This window comes from Astyanax mexicanus, chromosome 3, assembly GCF_023375975.1.
Source record: "Astyanax mexicanus isolate ESR-SI-001 chromosome 3, AstMex3_surface, whole genome shotgun sequence".
Classification (NCBI taxonomy): domain Eukaryota; kingdom Metazoa; phylum Chordata; class Actinopteri; order Characiformes; family Acestrorhamphidae; genus Astyanax; species Astyanax mexicanus.
In genome coordinates, this window is record NC_064410.1 from 47,564,970 (window position 1) to 47,578,050 (window position 13,081).

The following is a 13,081-nucleotide window of genomic DNA, read 5'->3' on the forward strand; positions in this document are numbered from 1 at the left end:
AAATCTTATTTTACCCTGACGTTCATTAAGAGTTTATTAAGTAAAAAAACACAGTGACCAGCTAATCTCCTTGAATCCGTTGCCATTTTATTTAGTTACTGTAATTAGGAAACTCTCAGCTAATCAAAGGCAAAACCCAACATAAGTGCTAAAGCCCATTTGCACCTTCTTAGCTGACCTTATATAAAGTTAATGCCTTTTTAACTGGTTCCTTCTGGGTCACAGCACTGTAGAGAGTAGCGATTTACATCATGTTGAGTTCATAACGCTGAAAAACTGCATTAAGTGTATAAAGTATGTATACTGATCATGAAATGTTACCTCAGGGGACATGCCTTGAGAATGCCCATAATTTTATAAGTCATGAGGTGTAATCTTGTTTGAACACTGGACAGCTTGTTCTTAGCGAGACAACGTGGACGTGAGTTTAAGTAGGACCCAAATTGGTGGTCATATCATTATTTGGTCCACAGATTCCTGTTTGAACCAGGAATATGTCAAAGGAGGCGTTTTTTCACTCATGGTGGACAGTGCAGCAGGTGGGAATGATTGTGACCAGCAGCATCTGGCTTAAATTGCACATTAATATAGTCAAACAATTCTGTCGGCAATTAAATTCGCATTCAGTGCAGGAGATGCAGGACAGTGCAGAATTCTTTAGGTTGCATGGGACACACAATACCAGACACAATAACACATAAACTTATGTCATATTTTATTATGGCCCACCAAATATGGGGTAAATAGTTGATAAGGTAGATTTAAAAAGTAGTTTATATCAGAATTAAACACTTTATATCCACATATCGATAAATATGTTTATATAAAAAAGAAAGGAAACTATAATTTATAACTAGGCTTAAATATTTTCTTAATATATGTTGATATACAGCACAATTTATGCTAATGTCTCACAATTGTTCTAAAGTTTAAAGAACTGCTGCACAATGTAGTGAATGATTACGTGAAGGTTGTTCTCAAACTTTCTCAAAATCTCTCCTCAAACATAGTTCTCAAGGAAGCCAAAAGTACTTCTTCTGCGGTTTTAAACAAAGAGAACAAAGAATACAAAAGCACTTAACAGCACCTTTTTTCCTAAAGAGTGCACAGTGTTCCTTAGAACTGCCCATTAATTTTTGTCATTCAGAACTGTAGCTCTGCTATTATTAAGAGAATAGTAAATGAATGAGATTGAGGCTCAGCTTCAGAGCAGTAAAAACTGGCTGGCTCGGCTCCAGTCAAAAGCTCAGCAGTGGTGCACCCCTCCACCTCTCATTCAGAGTGATCCGGCCTCCCCAGAGGCTTTGCTAAGCTAATGTTTTACTTCCTGAAGCGTGCTGCCACTCGATCAATAGACCAGCTTGGCGGTTTCAGAGTCTGACACAGAGAAAGAGAGTAAGAGAGGCGAGGAGGACGAGTTTACACATGAGCAGGATATGTTTAAGCATATCCAGGGGGGTGGGAAAATGGAGGACCTTTACTATAACAATGATTCTAACGGTGCATAAGTTGATGTTTGTCTCTCTTATATTGCTAAATTAAAAAACTGAAATATGTAGGACATATACAGCTTTGGAAAAATGTAAGAGACCACTTCAGTTTCTGAATCAGTTTCTCTGATTTTGCTATTTATAGGTATATGTTTGAGTAAAATGAATTGTTTTTTTTTATTCTATACACTATGAAAAACATTTCTCCCAAATTCTGAATAGAAATATTGTCATTTAGAGCATTTATTTGCAAAAAAAGAGAAATGGCTGAAATAACAAAAAAGATACAGAGCTTTCATACCCCAAATAAGGCAATGGAAACAAGTTTATATTCATAAAGTTCTAGGTGATTAGAAATTCATATTTGGTGGTTTTTAATCACAGTTTTCATGTATCTTGGCATGTTCTCAATATCTCATTACTTCAAATCCATTTCCTTAACATTCCATTACTCTGCTTCCATCTCCCAAGCAGCCAGTTACTTCAACACCCTCTTACTGTACCTAAAGCTCCTTAACACAGGTAGTGACAAAGGTCTAACACAGGTAGTAATAAAGGTCTAACACAGGTAGTGACTGAAAAATCTCATAGAAGCTCATTACAAAGAACTATCAGACAGGTAATACACTAATGAGGCAAATCATTAGGATTTGTTTTTAGGATGATGTTTTTACTACAAAGAAGATACATGTCGTAGTAAGCAACGCCACACGTAAGGGTAAAATGCCTACACCATCATGCTCCCCAGACACAGGTGTTTAATATACACTCTAGCTTAATGTCAAACCAAAACCCATTTGTAGAGTAATAAAGGAAGGCAATTAAACAAACCAATTTCTCTGAAAGAGATTTTGATGGTGTGCTTTGTATCGATAAGATACAGGCAGATACAAAGAGTAAAATGCAGTACAATTCCAGTTCCAGTCCTGCTGTGTAGTCTTGACTAACGCGCTTTTTTAATGAATTAAGAATAGATAACATGTTGGCAATTACAGCAATTTAAACAAGAAACAGTGTATCGAGCATCTGATGAGCAAGAATATACATTATTAGTGAGATAACAAAAAGACAAATCACAGGCCCGCCAACCATATCCAGCTTTTCCTCTAAACTTGTATTTTGCCTTTCTGCTGCTGCTGCTGCTGTTGTTGCTCTTTTTCTGCCCTGAGAGCTGTTTGTTTTGCTGCTGTGATTTCCCCTCCATTAGGCCTGCAGTGGCGTGGAGGGAGGGATGGCAGTGATCGTGCGGGGCCCGTGGTGAGTAGCGCTGGCAGGCCGAGCGTCTAAGATACAGTCCACGAGGGAGTCAGTCGGAGGACTTATGAGATATCACCTCTGGCTAAGAACTGAAGAGGGTCAGCTATAGGACGATTTGTACCCATAATCCCCCCTAGAGATGACACATCTTGTCTTCTATGTAAATGATCTGAATTGTCGCTACATTAGCTCTTGTATCATCAGTCACTGTTCTTGTCGCAGCTTTTTTACGTTTGCTGCGTCGAGCTTTGAAGATCGGCTTCTTTTCTGTTTTTCTTATCTGGAGTCTCTGTCTCAGGGAGCATCTCTTTCTTCCAGTGTCTCACGGATACATACACACACACATACAAGGCATGTCTGCAGGCGGGACACATCCTGCATACCAAATGCGTCCAGGGTTCTGTTGCTCTCTTCTGGGCTCTCATCTCTCTACTGTCCACCTCTCTCGCTCTCTCTTACACACTCTCTCACATTCCCTCTGTTTATTCTATTAGATTGTGTGTTTGTTCTCCTGGCCTGCCATTCCAGGTAGTGATCCAACCCCTCCCCTCTCCTCCTCAGCCCCGTCTACACTACTAATATTACGCCTATCCCTGTGGACACTGCCTCAGCTCTCGCTCGCCAATCATCGAATGGCCTTTATAATATTTGCGCCTGAGGAAATGTCGCTCGACATCCCGCTGCAGAACTGCACACACAGATCTCGCTAGCTGCTCGTAAAAGTGAGTGCTTTTTAGTGCGAGTAGCTTGCAGGGATGCCAAGAACTGGAAACTGTGACTCTTCAGACAGCTGCATGTCCCCTGGGGTACATATAAAGGGGGGGAAAAAGTGTCTTCAAAAGGATGGGTGTAATGTAACGTATAGAATCTAAAGCCTTTCTCTGCAGAAGGCATGTTCTTCAAGTCTCATTGGAGATCGCTGTTGTTTTCCCTAAGCACATTTCCCTGTTTTCATGAATTTAGATGAGGCGTCCTGAGGAACATCACAGTTCATTAGGGACCCAGCTGACAACCTACATTCCTCTCTCTCTCACGCAGAAAAGCCTGACAGAAGAAGTGAGAGGATCTTACCGTCACTCCAAAGAAGTTGGTCTCGTTCATCACGTCCAGCACCATTTTGCCCACCTCCCGGTCGTCCACCGTTTGGTTGTGGTAGACGTCCTGCCGCTGCTTCTGCTTAAGCAGCTCCATGACTCGGCTCAGCGTTCTAGCGATCACCCAGATGCCGTCGTAGGCAAAGCCGTGAAATTTGCTGGCCTCTACTCCTTTCTGCTCCCGTTCCCTGGTGTACTCAAGCTCATACTCCTGGGGAGTCTGAATATGTAAAGAAGCAACACATTAAAAAATCATATCATAATAAAGGCACATATGTATGTTTTGCTGGCTGTGTTTAGGGTCATAGAGTGTATGTCAAATTACCATGTTCTTTCACCCTGTTCTTTAATAGTCAGAACCCTACAGGACCACCACAGAGCAGATATCTATTGTGTAGTGGGTCATTATTCTCAGCATACGGCAGTGAGTGGATCAGACACAGCAGTGCTGCTGGAGTTTTTAAACATTGTGTCCACTCACTGTCTTAATGTCCAATGCTCACTCCCTCTATAAATGCTCTATTGTGTGGCTGTAAAGTCAAAGACAGAAGCTCTGAATCTGTTGCTGCACAGTTTGTATTGGTCATCCTGCTGTCTGTCATCAATAGTATGAATTTTCATTGATTGGTGGAGTATTCTCAGTTCAGCGGTGTTTAAAAACTCCAGCAGCAGTACCACACATGCTAACAACAAGCCACCACCATGTCAGTATCACTTCTGTGATGAGAAGAGTGTTCTGACCCATTACCCAAATAATACCTGTTCTATGGTGGCCCTGTGGACCCCTGACCATTGAAGGTTGCAGAGAACCAAAAGAACTACATTTGATATAATAGACAGAAAGAAAAGACACAAGGGCTGATTGGGAGAATCTGATCTTATCTAGAATACAGATATGATAGAAAACAGCACACATGCTCACCCGTCCAGAGATTCCCTGGGTCCTCTTGGCGCTCAGAGGTTCAAAGTCCACACTGATGTATCCCTCCATGGCTGTCAGCAGCTTCTTGGTGGTGCAGTTGGTGGAGTTAGCCTGCTCCCACCAGTTGCCTTGGTACCAGCCTGGGATGATCCACTGATACTTGCTGCCATACATGTTCTTGTTATAGGCCTAGACAGCACAGAGGTACAGGAGGGATTTGTTGCAGGGATTCGATAAACACTTGCTTCATCCTCTAGCTGAGCTTCAGAACCAGATGTATTGACTTTCTGATCTTTCTAATGCTAACACAAGTGCTCGCTAAAACTGTACGAGCCTCTTTTATACTGGTTAAAGGTCCAGTGCATGCTGACCATAAGGTGTGTCAAATAGTACTAATAAAACATAGTCACTCTCCAGAGAACCAGAAGCTTCAGAAGAATAAGATACTTACACAACAGAAGACTTTAGAGGCCAGGTTCTCGTCAAACTGGCCAATAATGATCCGAACATCATTATCCTATAAACACAGTAAAAAAAAAAAGAAAAGAAAGAGTGATTTTAGCTTTTTGTGTGCATTGCAATAAAGCCAATACAACATAATAAAACTGGCATAAAAAATACACATGAACAATTTCCTGCAGACAAGAGAAATAAGCAAACTTTGGCTTATGTGTCTTTATTATGTTAGACAGACCTGCATATGGAAAATTCTGGAGGAAAACCGCTGGCACTTAAACTCACAACTTCAAAACCAAGAGGTTCTCTACCACTGAGCCATGACAAGACATTGTCACTAATCAAATCATATTAATTTTATGCATATAGCATGTATGACAACTAATGTCTGTTGTTTTGATCAGGTGTGCTGTCACAGTCATAATAGTGATGGGAATATATTGAAAGTAATGATGACTAGTCTGAGGCAGGCAGTAGTAGCTGAACAATGAGCAGATGGACAGAAGCAGGACGCTGGAGAACCCAATGGGCCAGCCTTCTGAATTCTGAATCGGCGTGGGAAAAACTGCTAGCTGATAGCAACCTGGGTAACTAGAACACTCAGGGTGCTGTCGGGTGGCATTTACTAGCGCTGCAAATCGTGGCTAGCATTGCTGCTAACTGTGGCATATACTGTAACTAACCGCGGCATATGTGTTTTATTATCCGGAGCGCCATTTGTATGACAATAGACCAGAAAACAGATGTTCATTAATGGTTTGCCTTATAATACACTGCACCTCATAGTCCATAAAATATAGTATGTATATATTTTTGTTCAGTAAAATCATGCACTTAAACTTATAATATCTAACCACTTTCAGACAGCCTGTAACTGTTTTAGCTTTTCTTTTACCTTTTATTTATTTTAATTATTTCGTCTTTTTATTGATCATATCTTATGCTTTTTTAGCTCTTTTATTTTATTTATTTTATTCATTTCATCCTCTTATTTATTTTATTACTGGTTTTACTTTTGTCCATTTACCTTTTTATTTAATTTATTTCATCCTTTTATTTTTTTAAACTTTTATACATTTTAAACTTTTTATTATTATTATTATTATTATTATTATTATTATTATTATTATTATTATTATTATGTATTTTAGTTTCAGTATTTAATTTTTTATAATTGTGGTGTTATTTTAGTCCTCTATTTATTTAATTTTGTTTATATTTTATTATTCTAATTGTTTATCTCTTTGTTTTTTTGCTCTACATTTTAGCCTGTCTGCATATCCTTATATTCTGAATTCTTTTATTTCTTCTTAATTAAATCTTATATTGTTTGTATGTTTTCATATTTTAAACTTATTTTTTAGTCCCTTTAATTTTGGAAATTACCCTCAATGTATTACCGAGTGGAAATAAAGAGTGATTAATTGATAAACTCTTTGGGTTGGATTTGGGTAAAACTCTATATGTTAGTAAAAATCTCAGCCATCAAAGAAGCTGTATCCCCACAGTATAAGACGCTCTGGTCTCTGACAGTGCTGGGAACAGTGGTGTGCACACTTTCTAAAACTTGGAGGCTGTTTAGCTCGGCTGGGCAGGGCTATATTATGCTGAGGGACTCCATCCGTTACAGGGCAGACATTAGTGTCAGTAGTGAGAATTGTTTGATATCCAAAAGGGCCAGAGGAGAGCTCTCCATCAGCACCCGACCTCATGCTGCATGATTGAGTCAGTAAATAATTCAGCCCGCTCTCCAGCATTGTGTTTCCACCTCGTCTGGTTTCGCACCACAGAAGATCAATCTATCAGCAGCAGCTCGGTCCGCTCCAGCACTGCAGACACTTTTCAGACACTCACACACCAGCAGATTACAAACAAGCATAAGCTACAGGACTTTCAGGTTCAGGATATCCGCAGCCACAGATGGTGTGTTGGCCCACTGAAACTGCATGGGCGTGTCTCAGTGCTTCTTACATGTAAACAAACCTGATTATTTTAAAAGTATCCTTTCTTAGATCTGTCACAAAGTACTGAGGAAGAGGAGGGGCTGGTGCTGACTGATAGATGTGTTTATTTATGTAGATTTCAATAAAAGCAGTTTATCAGGGCAGTACATAATAATGCAGTGCATTTTACCTACTAACAAGAACATAAATTTCACTAAACGATATAACAGATAAAACAGGAGATAAAACAGGATGAAACTCAGCTTTATGCACTTATGCAGCCATGCAGAGGAATCCCTAATGGCTTTTAAAGCTATCAGAGAAGGCCTTCCCCTGTGAAAATGAAGTATTCCTAAGAGCATTTAAAGTATGTTTAAATTAGGTAAAGAATACAAAAAGTATATTTTCAATTTAATATACTTTATGAAAATACACATAAAATAATATTTTTCTATATTTTCATAAAATGTATTTTAAATTAAAAGTTATAACGATAAAAATATAAATGTCTTATTATTAAATACTGCTTTAACTGCTTTTTAGTGTAGCTTTTCTTCCAGTAGCATTAAGGTATACACAATATGTGCATCAATATGCAAAGTAGTACATTTAAAATATACTTTAAGTGTATTTAAAATGATGTTTAAAAAAACACATACTTAAATCTACTTAAGTTTGGAGAAGCTATATGAAGGCCATTATAATGTAATTACTATACTATTTCCATTGGTACTTCTCCTTTCCATCTCTATATATGAGTTTCCAAAGAACATCCACAATTAGGGAAAAAAGGACAGAGAATTCTGACTGACGGTTTCATACATATCTATATTCATATTTGACATTGAGCATAAATGAGTCTTTAGCCATTGGTTAGATCTTTTTTACTCTCAAACCAGCTTAAATTCTTCATGGCATGGATTCCTCAAGATAACAGATACATTCCTTGAGATTCTGGTCTATGGTAACATGACTGCATTACTCAATTCCTGCAGATTCTTAGAAGCACCTTCATGCTCGTATCTCCGTTTGTCCCACATCCTCAAGATGTTCTATTGAATTCACATCTGCTGACTGGGAACACCACTAATGAACTCTCTAACTGAACTCACAATCATGATCAATGAAACAGTTTGGTGATGACCTTTGCTTTGTGACGTGGTGCATCGTAATGCTGGAACTTGTAACAATAGCAACAGCAACTATACTCAAATAATCAAGTGATGGTAATCAAGTGATGCTTGACTGGTAATCATGGCTCCAAAATGTTCACCAAACTGTCTCCACCAGCCTGGGCTGTAAACAAAGGCAGGTAAGATCCATTGGCTTCTCAATCTGTGAACCTCAGAGCTGACTATGCTTACACGTCTTCACCTGTCCAGTTTGGCAACCTCAGGTTTTTGTTCTTGGCTGAAAGAAATTAAAGCAGACATGGTCTTCTGCTGTTGAAGCCCATCCATATCAAGGCTGTTGGAAGTGTTGTGCATTTTCAGAAGCTTTTCTGCTCACTACAATTGTGGTACACCATGGTTTTTAGCCTTTCTGTGAGCTCTAACCAGTCTGGCCATTCTCCATTGATTTCTTTTACCAACAAAACATTTCTTTAGTTCTTTAGAACTACCGCTCGCTGGGTATGTTTTTATTCTTACATCATTCTGGGTAATCTCTAATTGTGCTGAAAATCCCACAAGATCAGGAGTTCTAGGAATCCTCACACAAGCCTGTCTGGCACCAACCATCCTGCCATGCTCAAAATCGCTGAGACCCCATTTACCCCCATTCTGATGATTATATGAAGCTTGAAACTGCAATCGTTCATGAAAGTTAGAGAAATACACCACTTTATTCACTTGGTTATAGTAACACACTATGGTACATTGTGTAACAATAATGTGATGTGATTGATGACATAAACAAATACAATATTAAACCACCCAAAATTTACTAAGTATTCTTACATACCTGAAAATAAAGACCCCAAAGGTGAGCCATTCGCATTAGACCAGCTTTCATCTAATCACTCATAACTATAATAGAACCAGCTAATCGTATCACAAACATGCACTAATGAGCAGCTTCAATTAGCCTCAGAATAAAGTCTGGGCCGCAGCTATTTCCCTGCCAGCACAAACAACCAGCACAATACAGTAAATTCAGCATTGAGCTGCGCATGGTGTGTGGCCTAACAGTCTCGTTCAGCTTCCTCCCAGCACCTCGGAGAGTGCCGTCAAAAGGGCCTCGCTCACCACAATACCTCCACAGCGCCACACTGGAGCCAGAGAGCATGCTGGGAGATTGGAGCTTTTGTGTGGAACACTCCTGCTTCCTCTTTCAGGGCCTTCTGCTGGCCTCCCAAACCCCAGTCGCTGGAAACCCCTGCGCCGGCCCCTCTGGTGCAGGCACTTAACCTGAATCGCTCCAGCTGTGCGAATGCTTCCAGCCATCCTGGAGTTCTGGCAACGAGTCTCTGCTTCACATCCAGTCGCATAAAAGCTGAATTCATGCTGGTGCACCAAACTGTTTACACCTTTTTACTTTCACTGACTCCATTGTTGTGAGATTTTCCCACATGCATACATTACTGTAGCTCACAGTGGCATGTGTTTGTCTGCGTTTTGATTTATCGGTTTAGTTCAGGCTGAAAGTCAGTTGGAAAGTTTAGGATGATTAGTTCTCTGTTTAAGAGAGCATATCCCACATTTTTCCTACTTAGATGCTTTTTGGATGCAGTAAACTAAACAGACTCTCAGTGATATACAGTATCAACAACATATCAAAGACTGCAGCTGAAGCATCAGAATTTGTTTGGTAGATGATCAGGTGACGTTTAACCAAGTTAGAGAATGAAATAGATTTAGAATCTGCTGAATTCTGTTCTTTGTTGCTTTATATTTATAGAGTTAAAATCTATATCTGTAGAGTTTAAAGTGATGGTTTTGGGTCAGGGTAAGAGTTCCGATTAGGTTTTGAGTTAAAATTAGGTCTAAATTGGGATCTATTTGTCTATTTTCGTAATCAGGGCATTAACATCACTTTAAGATACAATGATGTTGTATGTAACAAAAGAAAAGTAACTTTATTTCAGTAATTCAGTTCAAAACGTAAAACTAAACTTATTATATAGATGTATTACACACAGAATTATCTATTTTAAGCATGTATTTCTTTTATTGTTGTTGATTATAGCATACAGCCAATAAAAACTCAAAAATCAGTGTCTCAGAAAATTAGCGGGTAATATTATATAAAACTAATTGGTACTTTTGGCAGTGTGGGCAGTGTGCCAAGTCTTGCTGGAAAATGAAATCTACTTCTCCATAAGAGCTGAAGTAAGATTTTGCAGGAAAACACTGCACTGACTTTAGACTTGATAATATAACACAGTGGATCAACACCAACAGATGACATGTCTCTCCAAACCATCACTGATCATCAGTAAATTGTAAATTTTATTTGGAAATCATGGGGCCAGAGTCTGAAGGAGGAGTCCAAACTGCAGTCCAAACTGCTTGAGGTCTAGTGTGAAGTTTCCCCAATCAGTGATGGTTTGGAAAGACATGTCATCTGCTGGTGTTGATCCACTGTGTTATATCAAGTCCAAAGTCAATGAAAATTACAGCATTTCATTCTTCCCACAGGACTTGGCACACTGCCCACACTGCCAAAAGTACCAGTTGGTCTTATATAATATTCTTATTTTCTGAGACACTGATTTTTGGGTTTTCATTGGCTGTAAGCCATAATCATCAACAATAAAAGAAATAAATGCTTGAAATAGATCACTCTGTGTGAAATGCAAGTATATAATATATGAGTTTTAACATTTTAAACTGAATTACTAAAATAAAGTATATTGCATTTTTCTACTTTTCCTCTGCAGTCTGAAATGTTTTTGTTTTGATTTTAGAAAAAAAGCCTTAAATGTGCATCCTAATGCAAGCATGATGGCAAAAGAATGAATGATGCCTAACTGAGAGAGGATGGCAAAGGGTGGAAAATCAGGGCCTGCAGAATTTGGAGAACCATTTCTGCTCCAGTTCCCCCCCTCTTTGGGGAATTTTTCCACAAAGGTAGTATGTCAATTCAGTAATTGGAGTTATAATGGCTTCAGAGAGTAAAACATGCTGGGGCAAAACGACTCTGCAAAAATGGCGAGGACACGCTGCAGGAAAAAGAAAAAGAAGAAGATGTATTGCAGAGTAGAGGAGCAGTAATAACTGCTGGAGAGGAGGCCATTTAAGCTGTACTTCTTCAGTGGGTGAAAACTAAAGGAAAATAGATTTCTATCTCGATAGGCTTAAAAAATGGTGAGATATGATATGATATATGATTCTTTTGCTGGCCAATGAAAAACAAGTAGCTTGATTTTTGTCAATTTTTAGATTACTACATACGTGATTACAGCAAAACAACTGTCCCTTTCACTGATTTAAAATTTCTTGTTAAATGGACCAACAGAATTTCTTTAAAGACACCTGAAATAAACTGTTCTTACATTGACTTCCATTGAAAGTTAAGAAGGTTTTATCACTCTAATGTAAAGTTGCTGTTTTGGAGATGCTTGTTTATCATTGGACAGCAAAGATATGATATGCGATATGATGAAAACAATGAAAATGTATAATGTCAAAATATCAGCATATAATTTTAACACCAACTAAACAGCATGATCTATATTTAAAAGCTGGGCTGTGTTATAGCACATACTTGATGATATGATGATATTACGATAAAGGGGTTACGATTCAATATAGCATGTGATATTGTGATACTCTAAGAAAGGTGATATATTGTTATTGTTTAAATCAAATTTTAGAAAAAAAATAGTAATTATATAAAACATACTATATTTTTTTATTAAATCTGAGTAAAAGAAACATTTTATACACTGTTATTTAGTGGGTGGGGTTCAAACCAAGCAAAATGTAACAACTGTCTGCCATCAACCTTTATATTTAAACAAATATTCAAAAATCAATACTGTTTTTGAAAATTGATAGGAAATTGCAGAATATAATGATACAATATTGATATTTTCTTCTGTTATTTAAAGTTGTTGTGCTTATACCTTTAATTGCAATATTTCTATGACATAAAAAAGGGAAACTGATCTCTTCTTTCTGGAACTACATTGTGATTCATTGGCAAAGCACATTCAGGTGCAATGCTACAACATGGTTACGATTATGATATGGACAAAGGGACAGACGGACTGATGGACTGACGGACAGATTTTATGTTCAGAAATGAAGCAGACCTTAACTCTACCTAGGAAAAAAACTACACAATCTACCAGTATTTTTTGCATTCTTACAGGATGCACCCCAAACCACAGCCTGCGTCACTGCTAATATTAGCCCAACATTCAAAGTGTATTTATTAATGCAGAGCAGTATTTCTCAACCCTGGATCTGGAGACACCCTGCTTTCTCCACTCCTATACTCCCAATTCAACTAATCAGCCCATTAGAAAGGTCTCTTAAGGGGCAGGGGGTGTATCAAAGCAGGGAACTCAATAAAATATGCAGGGCAGGATGCCTCCAAGAAACAGAGATGAGAAACATTGGTGTGGGGTATAACGTGTGGCGCAGAAGTGTGTGATTCAGACCTGCAGGCGCAGGCTAGATAGTCAAGAAATGTTCAGAAGGTCACAGCTGTGTCCAGCCTACCAAAAATAAACTTGTGTTTGTTGGAAATAAATAGCCGATGGTGAATTTATGTTAGCAGAAGATCGTATATATTATTAACCAGAGAGTGTTCAGTAGTGGATAGGGATTAAGCCTAGTCTTAAACTATACTTTATTTTTAATAGAAAAAAAATCGTCTTTGAAAATGTTTGTACTTCAAAACTAGGCTTAATCCCTGTCACAGTCACATGACAATATTGAAACAATCAGTGGTGTTCAGCTGCAGAAGGGG

The 13,081-nt window shown here is 38.4% G+C and overlaps 1 protein-coding gene across 1 annotated transcript in view; it reads right to left on the minus strand.

Moving 5' to 3' along the window:
- Positions 1-13,081, minus strand: part of gabbr2 (gamma-aminobutyric acid (GABA) B receptor, 2) — a 306,925-nt gene that overhangs the window by 98,654 nt on the left and 195,190 nt on the right. The window contains exons 5-7 of the mRNA XM_007258852.4: positions 5,215-5,280; positions 4,764-4,952; positions 3,819-4,061 (exon numbers count right to left, since the gene is read on the minus strand). Of these exons, the coding sequence (XP_007258914.2) occupies positions 3,819-4,061; positions 4,764-4,952; positions 5,215-5,280 (498 nt within the window). The remainder of the gene's footprint in view (positions 1-3,818; positions 4,062-4,763; positions 4,953-5,214; positions 5,281-13,081) is intronic.